The 20,650-nt window shown below is 29.7% G+C and overlaps 1 protein-coding gene across 1 annotated transcript in view; it reads left to right on the forward strand.

The window, feature by feature from the left end:
• The first annotated feature begins 3,071 nt into the window (after positions 1-3,071).
• Positions 3,072-20,650, forward strand: part of LOC123262884 (protein neuralized) — a 58,471-nt gene continuing 40,892 nt past the window's right edge. The window contains exon 1 of the mRNA XM_044725366.1: positions 3,072-3,195. Coding sequence (XP_044581301.1) covers positions 3,162-3,195 — 34 coding nt within the window. The 5' untranslated portion in view covers positions 3,072-3,161. The remainder of the gene's footprint in view (positions 3,196-20,650) is intronic.

A 20,650-nucleotide genomic window follows, 5' to 3' on the forward strand; every position in this document is an offset into this window, starting at 1 on the left:
TGTTAAAAAATCACCCTCTAAAAAATAAGGAGTTAGATAAATTGCTAATTAGACCATCGATATGATTCTTCTGGACACAAAATTTTTTTTATTCTCTTAATAATACAGATTTATTTAAAAAAATTAACTACTAGGGCGATTCCGTACTCTCGGGTGCAACATTTAGACTCACTCAAGGCTTCTTACTAAGAAAATAAAAACTCTTTTTAAAGAAATGACTGGTCGCAGGATTACACTGTAATCTGTTTTACAAAAATTAATATAAAAAACATTTAATAAAATGTCTAAATAGACACAGGAGAGGTTCAAAGTGCTATCGCAAGTGCAACGAAATCGGCCCACCATTAAAGGTCATGAAGCTAGAATGAAAAAAGTCTGTTAATTATGGAATATTTATTAAATTATTTTTACATTCTTTAAAATAATACAAAACAAACTAATTATTAATTTATATAAAATTATTAAAAGAAATAAATATTATAAATTATTCACTTTTTATCCAGTGTGTGTGTGTATGTGTGTGTGTGTGTGTGTGTGTGTGTGTGTGTGTGTGTGTGTGTGTGTGTGTGTGTGTGTGTGTGTGTGTGTGTGTGTGTGTGTGTGTGTGTGTGTGTGTGTGTGTGTGTGTGTGTGTGTGTGTGTGTGTGTGTGTGTGTGTGTGTGTGTGTGTGTGTGTGTGTGTGTGTGTGTGTGTGTGTGTAAGTATGTAAACCTCTTATAACTTTTGAACGGTTGAACCGATTTCATCGCGGTTGGTGCCATTCGAAAGGGCTTCGCCAAACTTAGATTTTCTGTTAATTTGAACCGATTTAGACCGATAGATTTTGAGAAATTTGGAGAAATCTAAAAAAAAGTAGGAAAAAAATTTTTTTCTGAAGTGGTTTTTTTGGGATAACTTTTAAACGGCTCAACCGATCGATCCCAAAAACTATTCAGCTCTCAACCTTGAAAAACCACGTCGATCGCCGCCAATCCGGTCAAAATCGGTTGATTCGTTCGAGAGATATCGTGAACGAAAGAAAACAGAAAAAAGTGTTTTTTCAGAGTTACTCCGAAATTTCTAGTTTGACCAATTGAAACTTAGAAATTATTTATAAGGCTTAAAAAACTACGTAGAATGCCGCCAACCGCGTAAAAATCGGTTCATTCATTCAAAAGTTATTGCGGTATGAACATTCAAAAAATAGTGTTCTATGAAACTTCTATCAGACTTTTGAGCTCAAAGAGCTCAAAAGCATAGAAAAGGTATCTTTTTGAGCTCGGAGAGCTCAAAACAACACATAGATTGTACTTTTAAGCTCGAAGAGCTCGAAAAAGCGGCCAGGTATTAACGGAATTAGCGGGAAGTTGCAGGGATGGCCTTTAGGGTCAACCGTTTTCCTAATTTTTAACTTCCCGCTAAGAAAATCGAAGATTTTCCAAAAGTCGGGAAGTTATTGTTTTCACCCCGTTTTGCAAAAATCGAGTTTTCATCAGATCTCGACGTTTGAAGGTCACAGGAAGCTTCCCTGACTATCCCCGTGAGGTTGTCACGGTGTCTGTATGTATGTGTGTGTGTGTGTGTGAAAGTATGTGAACCGCTTATAACTTTTGAACGGCTTGACCGATTTCATCATGGTTGGTGCCATTCGAAAGGGCTTGACCAAACTTAGATTTCGAAAACTATTTGGACCGATTCAGATCAATAGATTTTGAGAAATCTTCAAAAAACTGAAAAAAAAATTTTTTTCAAATGTGGTTTTTTTGGAATAACTTTTAAACGGCTTTATGGTTCAATTCCAAAAACTAATCAGCTCTTAACCTCAAAAAACCACGTCGATCGCCACCAGTCCGGTCAAAATCGGTTGATTCGTTCGAGAGATATCGTGAACGAAAGAAAACCGAAAAAAGTGTTTTTTTGGAATAACTCCGAAATTCCAAGCGCGATCAATTCAAAATTTGAGATTCTTTGTGAGGCTTAAAAAACTGTGTCGAATGCTGCCAACCGCGTGAAAATCGGTTTATTCATTCAAAAGTTATTGCGGTTTAAAAATTCAAAAAATAGTGTCTTATCAAATCTCTATCAGACTTTTGAGCTCGAAGAGCTCAAAAGCATAGGAAAGCAATCTCTTTGAGCTTGGAGAGCTCAAAATAACCCATAAATTGTATTTTTAAGCTCGAAGAGCTCAAAAACATCATTGGTGCAATTTTAAGCGCCTAAGTATGGAATTAGCGGGAAGTTGCAGGGATGGCCTTCAGGGTCAACCGTTTTCCTAATTTTTTTTTCTTACAACGAGTGTTTCGAAGCTTTCTTATTATTTTTTCATCGTGAAATTTATTAAAACAAGAGTAGTTGTGAGATTTGGTATGTCATTACAATGTTAAATGACCTGTTTTAAATCTTGTTTTATAACTAAACTATGAACCCTAGGTCTCTGAAATTTTAACACAACACGTATTAGATATATTTCTATCGATCCTAAAAATTTTAAATTGATCTCATTATTTCGACTTAACTCCCATACCTCCTTAATATAGAAAAATTCAATAATTAATCCAATTTGCAAATTTCTCAGTTTTAAATTTCCGCGCCATAAATTTGCGCCTGCCAATTTGGACCGTAGGATACCCCATAAGGATGTATAGGTGTAAATTCATACTGTATAGTGAGCTCTAGGTATAGGTAGTGAGATAAATGAAAATATACATAAAGACCGTCCATGTTAATCCGTTGTCGCAAGACTCCGGTCAATTGACAATGTAATTTTGTTGTTTTTGTTTTTTTTTACATAACTGTTATTATATTATAAACTTGTTACTATATTTTTTATTAACTGACGCATATTAACTAATTTTTACATAAATTTAATGGTAATAGTTATAGAAATAGTTACAGTAAAAATAGTATTTTAAATAAAAAAATTAACCAATAAATAACGTGGAGTGACGATAATAACAGTCAATTTTTTATAAATTTATCAATTATCAATTAAAAGTGACTGCATTTTTTTTTATCAAATAATTGTTCACATATAATATAGAAATTAATTTATTAATAGTGTTGATAAATTTTAATAATTTATTAATAAGAAACAAATTACCTCGGGAAATTGTTTTAGAATAAGAATAACATTGTTTAAATTTTAATTAATAATAATAATAAGTTAACAATTGTTTGAGTCATGGGTCAATCATCGAGCAATCCTGGTCACAATGGTAAGTTTTTTTTTTTTTTATTTTTTTTTTAAATTATTGTTCAATATTTTTAATATTTTTCAGTGAAAAAATTTTCTTGTATTGATTTTCTTTTTTTTTTTTGTAAGAAAATAATTCTCGACCTTGAAATAAATTAACAATTTCTGTAATAATTGTAGAAAAATATAGAAAAAAAAATAAGTTGACACATCAGTGTTAATTAAAATAAAAAAATTATAATAGAAAAAATTGGAATTTTGTTTATAGAAACAATAATATAAACAAATTTTAATTGATAATTAAATAGATGTTGGCATAAGTGGGGATTGATTAGAATTTCGGGTTTGTAATATGAAAAAATAAAAATAAGGATAAGGAGGTTATTTATCGACTGAATTTTTGAAACAGCTGATGATGATAAGACAGTATTATTTTGACGCGTTGCGCGTGGTGACATCTAGGGAAAATTTTTAGGACTTCTAAGCTAGATGTCGTTGGAACGATTTGAAAGTTTACCCTGATATCCACCTTAACTGAAACTTACAAATTGTAGGAAAGCTGAAAGGAAATTTAACTACAAATTTGATTGTTAATTTTTATTTAAACTGCGGCTGTAGGGTTTTGTCAATTTGCTTCAACTCCCGGGTCAAAAAATTTAGTCTGTTTTATGATTAATAAAAATTTTTAATATTTTTCACTCAATTTAATTTTATTATGTGTATCTATTTTATATAAGAATTTAATCTGTTTTTGCCCGTACTATTTTCAATTCAGACCAATTTCAGATCATTTTTAATGTTATAACAAAATTGTTTTCTATTTTTTCAAGACCAAAATCAAACTTTTTGTCACACGGAGAAAAAAATTTTGCTATAGGAACTCTATAGTAGTTAGTTAGTTGTAAAAAGTTCCAGTACCCCGACTAGAAATTTCAGTGAGGCATATGCCGAAGAACCAATTCGGGGCAAGTTTGGCTTGCCTAACTTAGGCTTGCCTAGGTTGTACCTCATGAAAACCAAGGTAGGCAGAACAAAATGTTCGGCTTGCCATTTTTGAACGTAACTAGGAAAGTTTCATGGATTCCTTAAGTCTGATATATCATGGGAACGCCGAACTGGTTTCAAGTAACGATAACCTGAGTTTTGCTAGTTTGGAGCGAACTTGGCTTTCCGAACTTAGGCTAGCCCAATTCGAATCTTATTTGTTTTAAATTAGGCAAGCCGAACATTGGTTGTGCTTATAAGTATCTTGAAGTAAGAGGTCGCTCATCATCGGCGTAGCGTCGCGGTATGGTATAGGGCCCTCGTGCGTCGGGAACCGTGTTCGAGTCTCGCGTTCGACATGTACGATTTTTAATAATTAATAATTACTAATTATAATTACTATTAAGGCGAGTTTGAAGTAAAGTTAAGTGTTATGTGTGATTAGTGTATCTAACTCCTCCATCATCTCCTTCCCCCTTGACTTATCAAATCTACCAATCAAAAAAACCTCTTCACATTAAAAAACGCTCCAAAAAACAAAAAAAAATTACAGAAAAATAAAATTAAATAATAAAAATGATATTAAATAAAAGCAACAAAGAATTTGTTTTTTTTTTTTTTATTCATGAAATATTTAAAAAATTTAGTCCGAAATTTAATATTTATACTTAAAATAGTAAAAGAAGATAAAAAAATAAGCATTTGTTATTATTAATTTTCGCTTGATAATAAAAAAGCTAAAAATCAAGAAAGAATTAGATTTGGATTCTTCGTTGCGAATTTGGTTTCCAAACTGCAACCTAATCAGGAAGCCAAGTTAGGCTGAGCCTCGCAACTGCGTTACATCCCAAACTTCGGCCTGGTTTGGATGCCTCACTTACTGCAAGTTTGGAATTCGGCATGCCTTACTTGCGCCAAATCACTGCCTCACTGAAATTTCTAGTCGGGACGTTAACGTTTTCTTATGGTAACAATACCGTTTGGCTCCTGCAACTCTACATCGTTGAGCTCTGAGAGCTAAACGTTATTTACCTCTCACAACTCTACAGGATCGTTCTGAGACTATAACAAATTTTTGGCAGTCTGATTAATAATTTTTTTTACGATTTAGCTTTGATAATTTAATAAATAAATGCGACAGAACGAATTTATATTGCCAACAATAATTGTATACAACAAATAAGAATAGTATTATAATAGAAATAAAATAATAATAGAACTTATATTACAAATAAAAATTATTTGTAAAATAAAAATATGGTCGTCACAAAATTATCTTATTTTCTTGATTATATTAATAAATATTGGACATAAAATCACTACCGTATATGCACAAGAAAAGATAAATAAACGAAAACAAATTTTATTTTGTGTTAAATGGGGTCTTTTGAATGTATTCCGATAACTTATTACTTATCACAATATATTCAACTAATAAGTTTAATTAACAGTCACTGCAAATGAACCTTGAAAAACCACAAATACAAAACTGTTCTAACGAAATTCAATTTGACAAAAATAAAACCTATTTCCTTAAATAAATAAACTGGAAACTTAATTGTCCTCATATATTTTTAATTCCCATAATAAAATTGAGATGAAATATATGTGAAACCAATTTATTTGTGATGTGATTGGTTGAAAATATTTATTCTCATTCTGATTGGTTAAAAGTGAATATAATATACATAAACGACACATAAATATATCATGACAACAAATATGAGGCGCGCGCTTGCGCGCGCAAATTAAATTCTAGTATTTTTAATAATATGGATGAGTAACAAAATAATTCTGTTTGTCATTTTAGAAGGTTATGAAATATGTTAGCGCACTCCACTACTGCGCAACGTAGGGCGCTCCCAACTATACCGTTTGGCTCTGAGAACAATCCCGTAGAGCTCTAAGAGCTCAACAACATTGAGTTATCAGAACTAAATAACATTATGTTACTGTAACTCTACAGTTAGGTTACCAGAACGAAATTTTTTTTTTCCGTACACAATCATTTAACTGGTTTTGATCGCATCAAGGTCAAAAACAGACCAAAACGTTGCATAATTTTTAGTCGGTTTTTGATCGCCTATAGATCAAAAACAGACCTTTTACGAATTATATAGTAATAATAATATTAATCAAAATAATAATAATAATATATTTATTTATTTATTATTATTTTATTCATGTCCTCGAAGATCCTCTACAGGGCACAGCTTTTCATTCTCTGAAATTGAAATAGTGACTATTCCCTATTTCGTAGGGCAATGTATACCAAACAGTATTCTTCGCACTACCAAATAGTGAATACCGCTCATTAAATGATGCGTGAAAGTATAAAATTTAATATTAATCTTGTCATCTTGTCAACATTTTAATCTTGTCGATGTATTTACATTGTGTTTAATAACGATAATTAGAAAACTCTAGATTTAGATCCATAATCAAACGATGAGAACTATTTTATATACGTATGTTAATCCAAATTTATTAGTTATCACTGCAACTAATATTCGCAGTTACAAAACTTTTATAATCCATGAAATGTTAAGCTATGACAAATAAATATGACAGATGTAAGGTTATAATCGACGTTCAGTTTTTAAAACAAGAGAGCGCATGAATATACTATAAATTAATTTATTTTTTCAAATAAATGCGACTTATAATTTTTAATGAGATACTTTTGAGTCCAAAAAATTATAAGTCACCATCTTAGTCGACTTTTGGCCTTCGAAATTTTGAGTGAAAATTGTAGATCAAAAACAGTATAAGATTTCATATTGAATTTGAAAACAATACATAAAGTCCATCTACAAATTAACTAGACTAAAAACCGATCAAACTTTTAAAACTTTTTAGTTTTATTAGATTAGAAACAGCATAAAATATTCATAGCTGCTCAATTATTTTACTAAAAAGTTATTTAGACTTAAAACAGATCAAAAATAATTTGAATAGTAGATCAAATACAGATAAAAATGTTTTTAAAAGTTCAAATACAGATCAATAAGTTCAAATGCAGATAATTTAGCTTAAAATCAGTTTAAATTATTCGACCCGGGCTGTTATTCAATGAAGACTTACCGCAAACTTGATGTTAAGTTAACCGTAACTGCTGGAAGTCAACTACTTTCTAAGAAAGCGCTGGTTATCAGGGTAGCTCTGTGTTTATGCTGGGAATCAGAAAGATAATGAATTTTATAACAAATTTGTTACTTTCTCCATTTTGAATCTCTTTGACTAATCAGATTATTACCGAACCTTTGAAAACATTTTTCTGATTCTCTAATCTATATTATTAAAAGAATAAGCAAAATTTTGTGGCCAGTGTATTTATATGATAAAATTAGTTTTTATGGCTAAATTTGGTACCGTTGAAAAAGTCTTGATCCGGAGTTGTGCCTTTTCAAGGTTTCATATCGTTCTTACCAATAGTCAATTTATGATGATAAGTATTTAGGCTGCATTCGAAAATTCGCTATCTCAAAATACATAATTAAGAAATGAACTTTTATCTTGTGAACTATTGACGTTTTTAAAGATATAAGCTCATCCCGATGTTACACTCATCAAGACCTTTCATTTGAGTACCCACATCAATTTTTCATATATTTATATATGTTATGCATATATATATATGAAAAATATATCAAAAATGTATGTGGATACTCAAATGAAAGCTCTTGATGAGTATAACATCGAGATGAGCTTATATCTTTAAAATATATATACAGTAAAAAAATTTTCGTCAAATTTAATACAAATATTTATGTTACTGTTTGTTTTTACACAAACAAATGTTAATTCAACATTATAGTGTTAAATCAACACATGAAAATGTGAAATTCTACACATTAGAGTGTAATATTCTACACAAACATTTTTACACTTTACACAATGACGAAAAATTTTTTTACTGTGTATCATATATATTACATAGTTCAGAAATGACCTTGTATCTTGTGAAATATTAACATTTTTAAAGATATAAGCTCACCCCGACATTACACTCATCGAAACCTTTCATTTAAGTACCCACATCAATTTTTCTTATATTTATATTTATTATATATATGTATATATGAAAAATATATCAAAAATGCATGTGGGTACTCAACTGAAAGCTCTTGATAAGTGTACCATCAGGATGAGCTTATATCTTTAAAAAAATCAATATTTAAGAAAGTACAGTGCAATTTAACAAAAGTCATTATTTAATAAAGCAAAATTTTATTTATTTATAGTTTACGATTCACGGCAGTTACATAGTGACTGCAAAAATGCTAGTTTAATATGATTGAAGCAATGATGCTTTTTTATTTTTTTTTTAAACAATCTACATTTTTTAGTGAAGTTTTTCTATGCTGATTATTACACAACTATCGAAATAAAAAATAAAAAAACAAAAAAAATTTTATCCATAATGATTTTGCCGTAAACATCTGATTTTTAAAATTACTTTTCAATCCAAAAAATTTCATTTATAACCTTTTTTAATATTAAAATAGAGATGAAATGTATGTAAAGCCAATTTATTCGTGATGTGATTGGTCGAATATATCATATGCATGAAAATATATACAAATTCTATAGTCAAAGCGCGCAAATTTTAATTCTAGTTTTTATAAATTTCTATTGAAGTAATTTTTTTTTTTTTTTTTTTAAAATAACTTATTCGTTAAATAAAACTTAGTTTGTATTTTACGTTCACAATTTAAATCAATATCAAAGCATTTTTAGAAAAAAGCTTCATCTCATAAAACCTAATGAGGTTAATTACAGCAAATTGACACAACTCTTTTGACAAAAGTCTTAATTTACAATAATAATAAAAATTCTTTGTCATTGCGTATTCTCCATCTTCTTTAATAAAATCCGTCGTATTGTAATTAACCCATTAGATTAATTAGCTTCGCGCGTTAACCAACATTAAATTCGCGTCAAATGTAGTAAAATTCTTAAATCCAACAAAAAAAGCAAAAGTACTTATAAATCTTATAAATAATTAGTTAATTGTATAAATACAAAATAAGATAGTGTTACGAAACCCCAGTATTCTTAATTTGTACATAGAAAAAAAAAAAAAAAAAAAACAATCACAGGAGAAGAATTAGCCATTAGCCAACGCAATGACGTCAATTGGAAAAGGTTCTCGGCAGTAAGCCGACTGAAAACTATTTCGCGTACTATATTCTCTTTATATTACACTACATTTACTTCTGTCTCGACATTGTTGTCTATTGTCAGCAGTATATCTAATAATATATATATGTAATTCTATTCATACAATACAAACTGTCTCTTATTATTTCACTTATGTCTTCATATCAATTAAACCAGGACGGTTTTTTGCAAGACTGTTAACTTTTTATTTTCATTGTTATCAGTATGAATATTCAAATATTAATAATATAATGATTATAATGAATAATATAATACATAAAAGTTGCAAAAGGTGCAAAAAAGAAGTATAACTGATGACTTGCCACCTGCTTTTCAGCTACGCAGATGCCTCTTTTAATTCTTCTCATCTTAATACATACTTTTATTTTACGTTTTACACGTATTATATAATTATTATTATTTTCAATCGATATTTGAATTTTTTTTTTTTAGTATTATAATTAAGGAATTTAATATAAATTATGAACTGTATTATTGTGTAATTCACATATAACCATATATGATATATGAATTCTCATATCATATACACATGATAATTTATATTATTGAGAGAATATAAGCAAAATTTGGTGAGCAGTGTTTTATATGATAAAATGGGTTTTTATGGGTAAATTTAGTATCGTTGAAAGTCTTGACCTAGAGTTGTGCCTTTTTATGGTTTCATATTATTTTCACCAATATTAAATTTATGATAAGTATTTAGGCTGCATTCGAAAATTTATCTCTAGATACAGAATCAAGAAATGACCCTGTATCTTGAGAACTACTGACACTTTTAAAGATATAAGCTCATCCCGATGTCACATTCATCGAGACCTTTCATTTGAGTACCCACATCAATTTTTCACATATTTTATATATTTCACAAATACCATATATATATATATATATAAATTGTCATGTGGGTACGCTATTGAAAGCTCTTGAGGAATGTAGCATCGGGATGAGCTTATATCTTTAAAAATGTCAATAATTAAGAAATGACCTTGTTTCTCGTGAACTATTGACATTTTGAAAGATATAAGCTCATCTCAATGTTACACTCATCAAGAGCTTTCGTTTGAGTACCCACATCAATTTTTCATATATATATATATATGTATATATAAAAAATATATCAAAAATGCATGTGGGTACTCAAATGAAAGCTCTTGATGAGTGTAACATCGGGATGAGCTTATATCTCTAAAAATGTCAATATTTAAGAAAGTACAGTGCAATTTAACAAAAGTCATTATTTAATAGAACAAAATTTTTATTTTTTGTAATTTACAAGTCACGGCAGTCACATAGTGACTGCAAGGTTGCTAGTCTATATTATTCAGAAAATAAGAAAAATTTAGTGTCTAGGATAGTCATATGATGAAATCAGTTTGTTTAATGAAATTTAGTGTCATTACAAAAGTTTTGACTTGAATTCGTGTCTTTTCAAAGTTTCATATCATTCTTACCGTCAATTTATGATGATAAGTATTTACGCTGCATTCAAAAATGTTCTATCTCTAGATATATAATCAAAAAATGACCCTGTATCTCGTGAACTCTTGAAATTTTTAAAGATATAAGCTCATTCCGATATTAGACTCATCAAGACCTTTCATTTGAGTACCCACATCAATTTTTCATATATTTATATATATTATATATATGTATATATGAAAAATATATCAAAAATGCATGTGGGTACTCAAATGAAAGCTCTTGATGAGTGTAACATCGCGATGAGCTTATATCTTCAAAATATATATTATATATATGTATATATGACAAATATATCAAAAATGCATGTGGGTATTCAAATGAAAGCTTTTGATGAGAGTAACATCGGATTGAGCTTATATCTTTAAAAATGTCAATAGTTAAAAAAATACAGTTCAACTTAACAAAAGCCATTATTTAATGAATCAAAATTTTATTTATGCTAGTATATGATTAATATATGACCGTATAGAATTCATATATGACTTAAATTTATTAATTGATAATAAAAATTGATAAAAATATTAATTGATAATAAAAACAGAATTTTTCATTGCTTCTCCAAAATTTTAAAACTATTTCTATCTTTTTAAAATAAAATATCAAAAAACTTGACTTATTCTGCGAAAGTAAAATCTAAAAAATTCCGAAAAACATTAAATTCATTTGGCGACTCAATTAAAATGTAAAACGAGAAACAAGTACGCTGTTACTATGCAGCATTCGGTGATCTCTTTAAAGATCGCACGTGATGCCAATGTAGAATGTCGAGTGCAGTCTGTAGACAGTCTGTAGAGCAAAGTTTGTGTGTGTCAGAATATATAGAAGCTGAAATAAGCAGCGAGCAAAATAAAAGGGAATTGGAATAGTACATATAGTATGTATGGCCGTATAAAAGTATAAGTATGAGCATAAGTATAAGGGAACTCAATATCCCAAGCAAAGTCCCCAACAGATGTTTTGTTGGTCGACAACTCGGGTGGCTGCCACGCTGCAGGATGGAGCCAGTCTTTAGAGAAGAGTCTGAGAGAGACAGAAGTTATAACGAGAAAGAAATGAGAAACGAGTGAGAAGCTTCGTAAGAAAATAAGGACAGACGGTGGCGCGTGGCAGGCTGTTTGCCTACCCCTCGATCTTCTTTCGGATATTATAACCCAAGAGGGGGTAATTGTACAGCGTAAGCTGTATATAAAAGAGCCTCTTATAGTTTTTAGTCTTTTTTACTTCATTATTTCGTCCTTTTTTATCCATATACTTTTTCGTACCATTCACTCGCAAATTATGCCCGACTTTGACGAAAATTATTTATTACCCGAATTATAACGCCCTAGTTTTGTCGAATGGCCTTTTGATAACTTTGTTAGTATAGGGGAAAAAATGGTGTGTTTTTAACATTAAGCGTACACTATCTTCATTCAAGAAAAATATTCTTGATCCAAGAAAATTATGTTGAGAACTAGTTGTCTTAGTTCGATACAGAAAGAAAAATTTCTTGACTGGAGAACAAAATTCTTGGTTCAAGAAAATTTGTCGGGTGCCTTAAGGAAGACCGAAGTTGTGTTGGCCGAAGTAAAAATTTTCCTTGAAATTCTATTCTTGGTGGAAGTCATTTTTTCTTAATTCAAATTATCATAAATACTTGATACAATAAATTTTTATATTTGATCAAGATTTTTAGATACTTTAGGGAAGCAGCACCACCTACTTCAGCTGAGAAAAAAATTTTCTCACCTTGAAAAAATTTTTCTCGAGAATATTTGATACCCATTTTATATTATATTACCGTGCAATTATACATATTGAATGAAAAAAAATGATGAAATATTATTTGATCTTGCCATTTGACATGTTAATCAATAAAAATATTAATAAAAATTTACTTCTATCTTTATATTTAATTTTTTGGAGCAAGAGAGAAATTTTCTCAAGACAAGAAAATTTACTTCTATCAAGAATTAAATTTTTTTCAAACAAGAGACTGAATTTTCTCAAAACAACAAGATTTTCTTGACTTAAATAAATTTTCTTGGATCAAAATACGTATTTTTTAAAGCGAGAATAAATTTTGTTGGAATAAGTGAAATTTCTTATCAAAAAATAATTTTTTTTTCGCTCAAGAAAATAATTAGGAAGAAAAATATTTTCTTGGCTCAAATGAAACTTTTTTTCTGTGTAGCAATTATTAAGATTTATTCATCATTAAAAATTATACACTGATAAAAAAAATATCTTGACTCAAGAAATATTCTTGCTTCAAGAAAATTATTTTCAAGAGAACTAGTTGTCTTACGAGCGGTTTATAGTTGATTTTCAAACGTGTTTTTCTCATGTATGTGATAAAATTTCGAAACAAAACGCTTCGCTCTTCGATAGTTAATTAAATTATCTATCGAAGAGCGAACCCATAGAGGAAAGTACCACGGGGCCTAGCTTGGCCCAGCCTTGGCTCAACTATGTAAAACTCTGGGCCAAGCTTGTAAGCCAGGCTTGGCCCAGTCCTGGTTGAAGTCTGGGATGATAACGATGGGCCAAGCCTGGTTACCAGGACTGGCCCACGCCTGGTTACCAGGGCTGAGCCATAGTTAATTTTCAAGTCTGGCCCATGCCATTTGATAAAAAATGATAAAAAAGAATTATTGGAATGTTATTTTTTTATTCTATTTTGTAAGTAAAGTAAATTCAAACCTAACTGTTGCTAATTATAAGAAATAAAGTGTGAAAATCGTATCCGTTCTTCTAATCGAGATTCGAACCCGAGCCGCGCGCTTGCCAGACCGATAACTAACCCCTACACCGTACGACCGATAAGTTGATGCACATCTTATTATTCTGATAAGCTAAATCTATATAGTGACGAAGCGTGACGGTTTATTATTTATATAATTTATGTTATTTAGTATTGTGTTTCGATGAAAATTAACTATTTTTTACAAATGTTTATTATAGTTAAAAAAAATGAAAGAGTCAAGTTGTTATATTACTTTAAACTTTGTACATCGTTCTGTATATTTTTAATATCTTATGATAAATTTTCATGTTTAAAATTATCAATATTAAAAATTCAACTGTAAATTATTATATTTTAATTTTTTTAAGACTACATCAATTTTGACGATATGCAATTGTCTTGGTTAAATAATAAATTTTAAATTTTAGAATTTGTTAGCAAATATTCGTTAAACAATAAATGTTTACTGTTTAAAATTCTATTACTTAATGATTTATTAAGTTTGAATTTCCCATTGAATGGCTAAGGCTAGGTTACCCAATTCTGGCTCAAGTCTTGGTTGCCATTCAACGCCCATGGCTACAAAGAAAAAAAAATTTACTTAAATCAAGTAAATAATTTTTAAGAATTTCATCTTCTTGATTTGAGTAGAAAAATTCTTAAACTAAGAAATTTTTCTCGATTTAAGTAAATTTTATTTAATTAAAGAATTTTTCGTTTTGATTGAAGACAATTAAACTCTTCAAAGTTATTTTCTTGGTTCAAGAATTTTTCTCTTGAATTAAGTTAATTTTTTTTTTCAGTGTAGGTTTCCCAATCTTGGCTAACCCTTGGGTAATCATTGTGGCCGTGACTGGGTGACCCAGTTCTGGCCCAGGCTCGGGTAATAATTGGGCCGACCAAGGCGTGGTTGCCCAGTCTTGGCCCAAGCTTGGGTCACCGATGAATCGCCAAGGCTAGGTTAGCCAGTCTTGGCACAAGCTTGGATAATTATTGGCATGGCCGAGGCTGGGTTAACCAGTCTTGGCCCACGCTTGGGTCGCCAATGAATGGCCAAGGCTGAGTTAGCCAGTCTTGGCCCAAGGTTGGGTAATCATTGGCATGGCCGAGGCTGGGTTAAACAGCCTGGCCCACGCATGGGGGCCAATACAGGTACGCCGAAGCTAGGTTTCCCAGTACTAGCCCAAGCCTGGCCCCTTTGTCAACTCTGGGGGTTTCCTGCATGGGAAGCGCTTTTTTGGAAAATTTTTATTTATTTATGCATAAAATGCGTTTTAAGATTCCATTTGTTGTACAAGTATGACAGAGATACTTTCGTTTGTCCAATAGAGGGCGAGAGAGAGAAAAAATGTAAACCCTTGTTAATTCAATAAATTCTGGTCTTGATTTCATGTTTCTTGGATTGAGAGATCTAATCATTCCAATCGATAAAATTTTCACTTGGTTCAAGACTATATTATCTTCGATCGATACAAGTGATTTCTCAATTCAAAAACGATTCTTTTCATTAAAAAATAATTTTATTTCATTTTAAGAATTATTGATTGTTAATTCAAGAACAATTTTTTTTATTTATAATGTTATAAGTTTAAGTCAGAAAAAAACTTTGAAGTAAAAAAATTTGTATTTCTTTATATGCCGAAAAATATTTATTAATACAGAGAATAGCAAAAATACTAAAATTTATATGCTTAAAACATATAAAATAATATCTTAATTATAGAGTCGCGCCATATTTGGAACAAGTCGGTAATATCTTGAACCAATGTTACCGTCTATCTTAATCCAAGAGAAAAAAATTCTTGGGCGACGTTGTTTATATCTTATTTTAAAACAACCAAGTTTCTTGATTCGAGAATCAATTTCTTAAGTTAAGAGAATTGAATTACTTAAAACAAGAAAAAACTTTTCTTAAATCAAGTCATTTTTTCTATCGAAGAGCAGAAATTATTTTATGAATCTTCAAATTACATAATTTAAATTTCTTGAATTTAACGTCTCTAAAAATTTTATAAAAAAATGCACATATCAGACCATATAAAATTTTTTTTCACGGAGAAAAAAGTTTACAGCTGTAAACCGTGGAACTATTGGAAAAAACAACATTGGTATTCTAAAAGAAACACATGTGCAAAAAACGTTACACCATTTGGATTTTCTTGCTGGACGTTTTTAAATTTATGAATTGTAAACTACTTATACCTTGAAGCATGTGTAAAAAAAGGTAAAGAACACACAACAGTCCTCAAAATTTAGAAGTACCTAGGTATAAGTACCAGCATTAAAAATTTAAACAATCCTTACCATGTGTTACCCAGGTGAGAACAAACAATTGAAAAAAATATTGTTTTCTCTTTAAATGTTCTTGACACATGGTCATCTTATGGCAAATATGTTTAGGCATTTTAGACACAATGATAATATTCACTGTAGTAAAGTTCATTTGTAACCCTCAACATGGCTGACCCGCCTGCCATAAATATGACCGAGGTCTGCAGAAAATGTGGGTGTACTTGTACTTACTCTTACAATGTGACGTGGATGGTCTTATAGCAGTGTAAGTAGGAAGGACTAAGCTAGCTGCAAAACTGGGAAACAATGAGAATAAAAATGACAGGCAGAAAAACAAGAAGGAATAGAAAAAGTACAGCATATATGCTTATGCTTACCCTTAAAAGTCCGCAGAAGTTCCAGGTGCATAAAGTGGAAGAAAGGGAGAAGAACCCTAACTGAACCTTTTATATTAAATATATTTTGTATTTAAAGAAAAAAATTTTTCAGACATGGCTGCGAGGTTTTTGAACCAGATATACGCCTTCTACGCCCGATTTTTTTTTGATAGTCTATATAGTATAAAGTTGTGTACTATGGATGAAGCCGATCCAATATGTGAATATGTATAGGACGATGGCTTCAATGGATCCCCATTGATTTTAACAAACTCACAGCTGCACGACGTCGAATAACGTCAGTCGACTTACAAGTCATACTCGTTTATTTTTACATCCTGGAGGACTTTGATATTGTATTATTCAAGTTCTAATAGCTTTTATGGAAGCAGATACTTTTCGGAATAGATTATTCGCTGATGAAATTTACGAATTTATTTTCTATATTATTAAGAGAATAAGAAAAATTTTGTGTACAGGATAGTCATATTATAAAATCGGTTTTTTTAGTTAAATTTAGTGTAATTGCAAAGGTCTTGCAACTTTTATATATTTTTCATATATGTTATATATATTTTAAAGATATAAGCTCATCCCGATGTCACACTCATCAAGAGCTCTCATTTGAGTACCCACATGCATTTTTGATATATTTTTCATATATACATATATGTAATATATAAAATATATGAAAAATTCATGTGGGTATTCAAATAAAAGGTCTCAATGAGTATAACGTCAGGATGAGCTTATATCGTTAAAAATATCATCCGTGGACAAAATACAATGTAATTTTTTAATTATTGACATTTTTAATGATATAAGCTCACTCTGATATTATACTCATCGAGACCTTTCATTTGAGTACCTACATGAATTTTTTATATATTTTATATATTTCATGAATATCATGTATATAAAATATATAAAATATATAAAAAAAAAATCATGTGGGTACTCAAATGAAAGGTCTCCATGAGTGTAACATCAAGATGAGCTTATATCTTCAATAACATCATTAGGTGACAAGGTACAACATCATTTCTTAATTATTGACATATTTAAAGATATAAGTTCACTCCGAGATTACAATCATCGAGATCTTTCATTTGAGTACCCACATTAATTTTTCATATATTTTATATATTTCATGAATATCATATATATAAAATCTATGAAGTATATAAAAAAAAAATCATGTGGGTACTCAAATGAAAGGTTTCGATGAGTGTAACATCAAGATGAGCTTATATCTTTAAAAACATCATTAGGTGACAAGATACAACATAATTTCTTAATTATCAACATTTTTGAAGATATAAGCTTATTGCGATGTTACACTCATCGAGACTTTTCATTTGAGTACCCACATTAATTTTTCATATATTTTATATATTAATATATATTACATATATGTATATATGAAAAATGCATGTGGGTACTCAAATGAAAACTCTCGATGAGTGTAACATCGGGATGTGCTTATTAGAGATGGGCGATGTTAGCAAAAAAAATCGACATCGGACTATCGATTTTCGAAATTTTTCACCATCGAACCATCGATGTTTTGACAAAAACATCGAAACATCGATTGTAGACATCGATGTTGAAAATGCGCGCGAAAATTCGAAAAAATTATACTTATAACCAAATTTGGCGTAAAAAGAAATAATTTTTAATTATTTTAATTATTATTGCCCGTACACCTTCAAAATTTTGACTAAAATCCAAAAAACCCTAATAAGGCAAAAAATTGCGAAAAACTGCAGCCACAGCGATGAATAAAATTTTGTGGACCTAGATCAAGCATGATTTTTATATATTTCAATTCACTGAATTTGAATTTGAACGTTAATTAGCTCGTTGAGCCGTCAAATTTGAAAAAATAGCAAAAAACTAAAAAAAATGACAATAAATCATAAAAAATCGAAATTATCAGAATAAAAAATTTTTTTGGATTCAGATTGAGTATGATTAAAATTCAAAAAAATCTCAAAAACCAATAAAATCGGGAAAATTAAAGTTATAAATAAGAGAAAAAAATCTATTAAACACTGTGTAGGTCATTTAAAGCTTAAAAAAATTCGATACAATCGACCGACAGTCTGAAATTCGAAAATATGGTTATTTCGTTATTTTTGAATTCTAAGATCATATTCCAGCTATGAAAATGCACTTGCAAGTCATTAATAATTGTGTTTAATAGATTTTTTTCCCATATTTATAACTGTAATTTTTACGATTTTTTTTTGGTATTTTCAGATTTTTTTCTTAATTTTTAGCGCGCGCTAAAAAATTTCTAGTAGAAATTTATTTCGATGTCGATGGTTCATTATTCTACATCGACCATCGATGTTTCGATTCGGAAAAAAAATCGATGTTTCCCGGAAAAAACATCGATAGTCGAAACATCGATGTATATCACACATCCCTAGTGCTTATATCTTTAAAAATGTCAATAATTATGAAATAACCTTGTATCTTGTGAACTATTGACATTTTTAAAGAAATAAGCTCACCCTGACATTACACTCATTGAGACCTTTCATTTGAGTGCCCACATCAATTTTTCATATATTTATATATATTTTATATATGTATATATGAAAAATATATCAAAAATGCATGTGGTTACTCAAATGAAAGCTCTTGATAAGTGTAACATCAGGATGAGCTTATATCTTTAAAAACATCAATATTTAAGAAAGTACAGTGCAATTTAACAAAAGTCATTATTTAATAAAGCAAAATTTTATTTATTTATATTTCACAAGTCACGGCAGTCACATAGTGACTGCATCAAAGTTGTTAGTTTTTTTATTAATTAATTACTCGATCTACCGCTTTGCAAATTATTACAAACAATTTTATTATACTCATTTTAACTAAACTGATCAATATTTGGAGCCTTTGCCCTATCGAAGTATAGAGATATTTTAAAATAAGCTATTTTAGAATAATTGGTGCTTTAGGCTGAAAAATAGCGAAAAATTTGATTTAATACTGTGCAAGGTCAATTGTTCAAAAAATTTTTCCTTGGTCAATAAATTTCTTTTACTCACAACAAAATTCTTAATAGAATTGCGCAATATCTGGCTTGGCCTAAAAAAACAAGTAATATTACGTCGAAAAAAGTATGAAAGGCAGGTTGTTGATAATTAAATATTCTCAAGGGATAATTTTTAAGGACACGTGCCTGTTTCATTGATACCCACTCGATTCTTGTATCTGACAGCAGAGAGAGAGGAAGCCAGCGAAAAATAACAATAAAACAAAATTGGAAAGACAGTGTCATGAATAATAATATAGATTGCAGAAAGTATAGGATCGTTGAATATAATTTCAGATGTCGAGTGGCGTCTTATGTTGTGTCGGCTGTATCTCGCTGGCGATGGTCACTGATGGTCACTTGGCAACTTGGTTTAGTTGTTATACGTGTCGGCAGCTGTTATGTTTATGTTGCCGCTCGACGTTTCTTACATATTTTAAAATATGGTCATGACCAACGATCGAGGATCGATCAGTGAGTGAAAAAGAGAAAGGAAGAAAGTAACAAACAAGGACTTATAAGAATGAGATGAAAGAAAATAACAGATATGATTAATAATTATGTGGTCAAGATATCGTTTTTAAGAGTAAAAAAGCCAGTCATCGGTTTTAGTTCAACGGCCAAATGTCCTCCATTGTTCAATAGAACAATAATTTAACTCTTTGTTATGTTTTATGCTTTAACTTTTGATAGAATTTTACTATATATAGTTAATACTGCTGCTTGGAGTTTCTGTGATCTAGTTCAATGAATTGTTATTATTGTAATTATCGGTGAAATAGAAAAAAAAAAATTAGAAAGTTTGTAATCTATTTTGTGTCTAATGCATTGTTTTCTATATTGTTTTAGAAAACATTTAATAGTTTTGATTATGAAATATTGAGAGTTATTGAAAAAATAAATGAAAAATTTTGGAAAATCCAAAAATGCACTTATAATGCTTATTTAATTATGAAATAATAATAAAATAAATAAAATACAAAACAGCTGTAAAATGACAATAAAGCGAAGCCGCTCAAATTTTTTTTTTTATATTATAAGAGCCTATATAATAAATAACTGCGGAATTTTTATAATACTCGAAAAATAATATTAACGAAGAATTGTAAAATTTTTAGAAATATATAAATTTCACAAAAAAAATGATTTAACCAAAATAACATTGACTAGCAATCTTGTAGTCACTTTGTGACTTCCGTGACTTGTGAACTATAAATAAATAAAATTTTGATTTATTAAATAATGACTTTTATTAAATTGCACTGTACTTTTTTAATTATTGACAATTTTAAAGATATAAGCTCATCTTGATGTTACACTCATCAAGAGCTTCCATTTGAGTACCCACATGCATTTTTGATATATTTTATATTTATACATATTT

This window comes from Cotesia glomerata, linkage group LG4 (genome assembly GCF_020080835.1).
Source record: "Cotesia glomerata isolate CgM1 linkage group LG4, MPM_Cglom_v2.3, whole genome shotgun sequence".
NCBI classification, from domain to species: Eukaryota; Metazoa; Arthropoda; class Insecta; order Hymenoptera; family Braconidae; genus Cotesia; species Cotesia glomerata.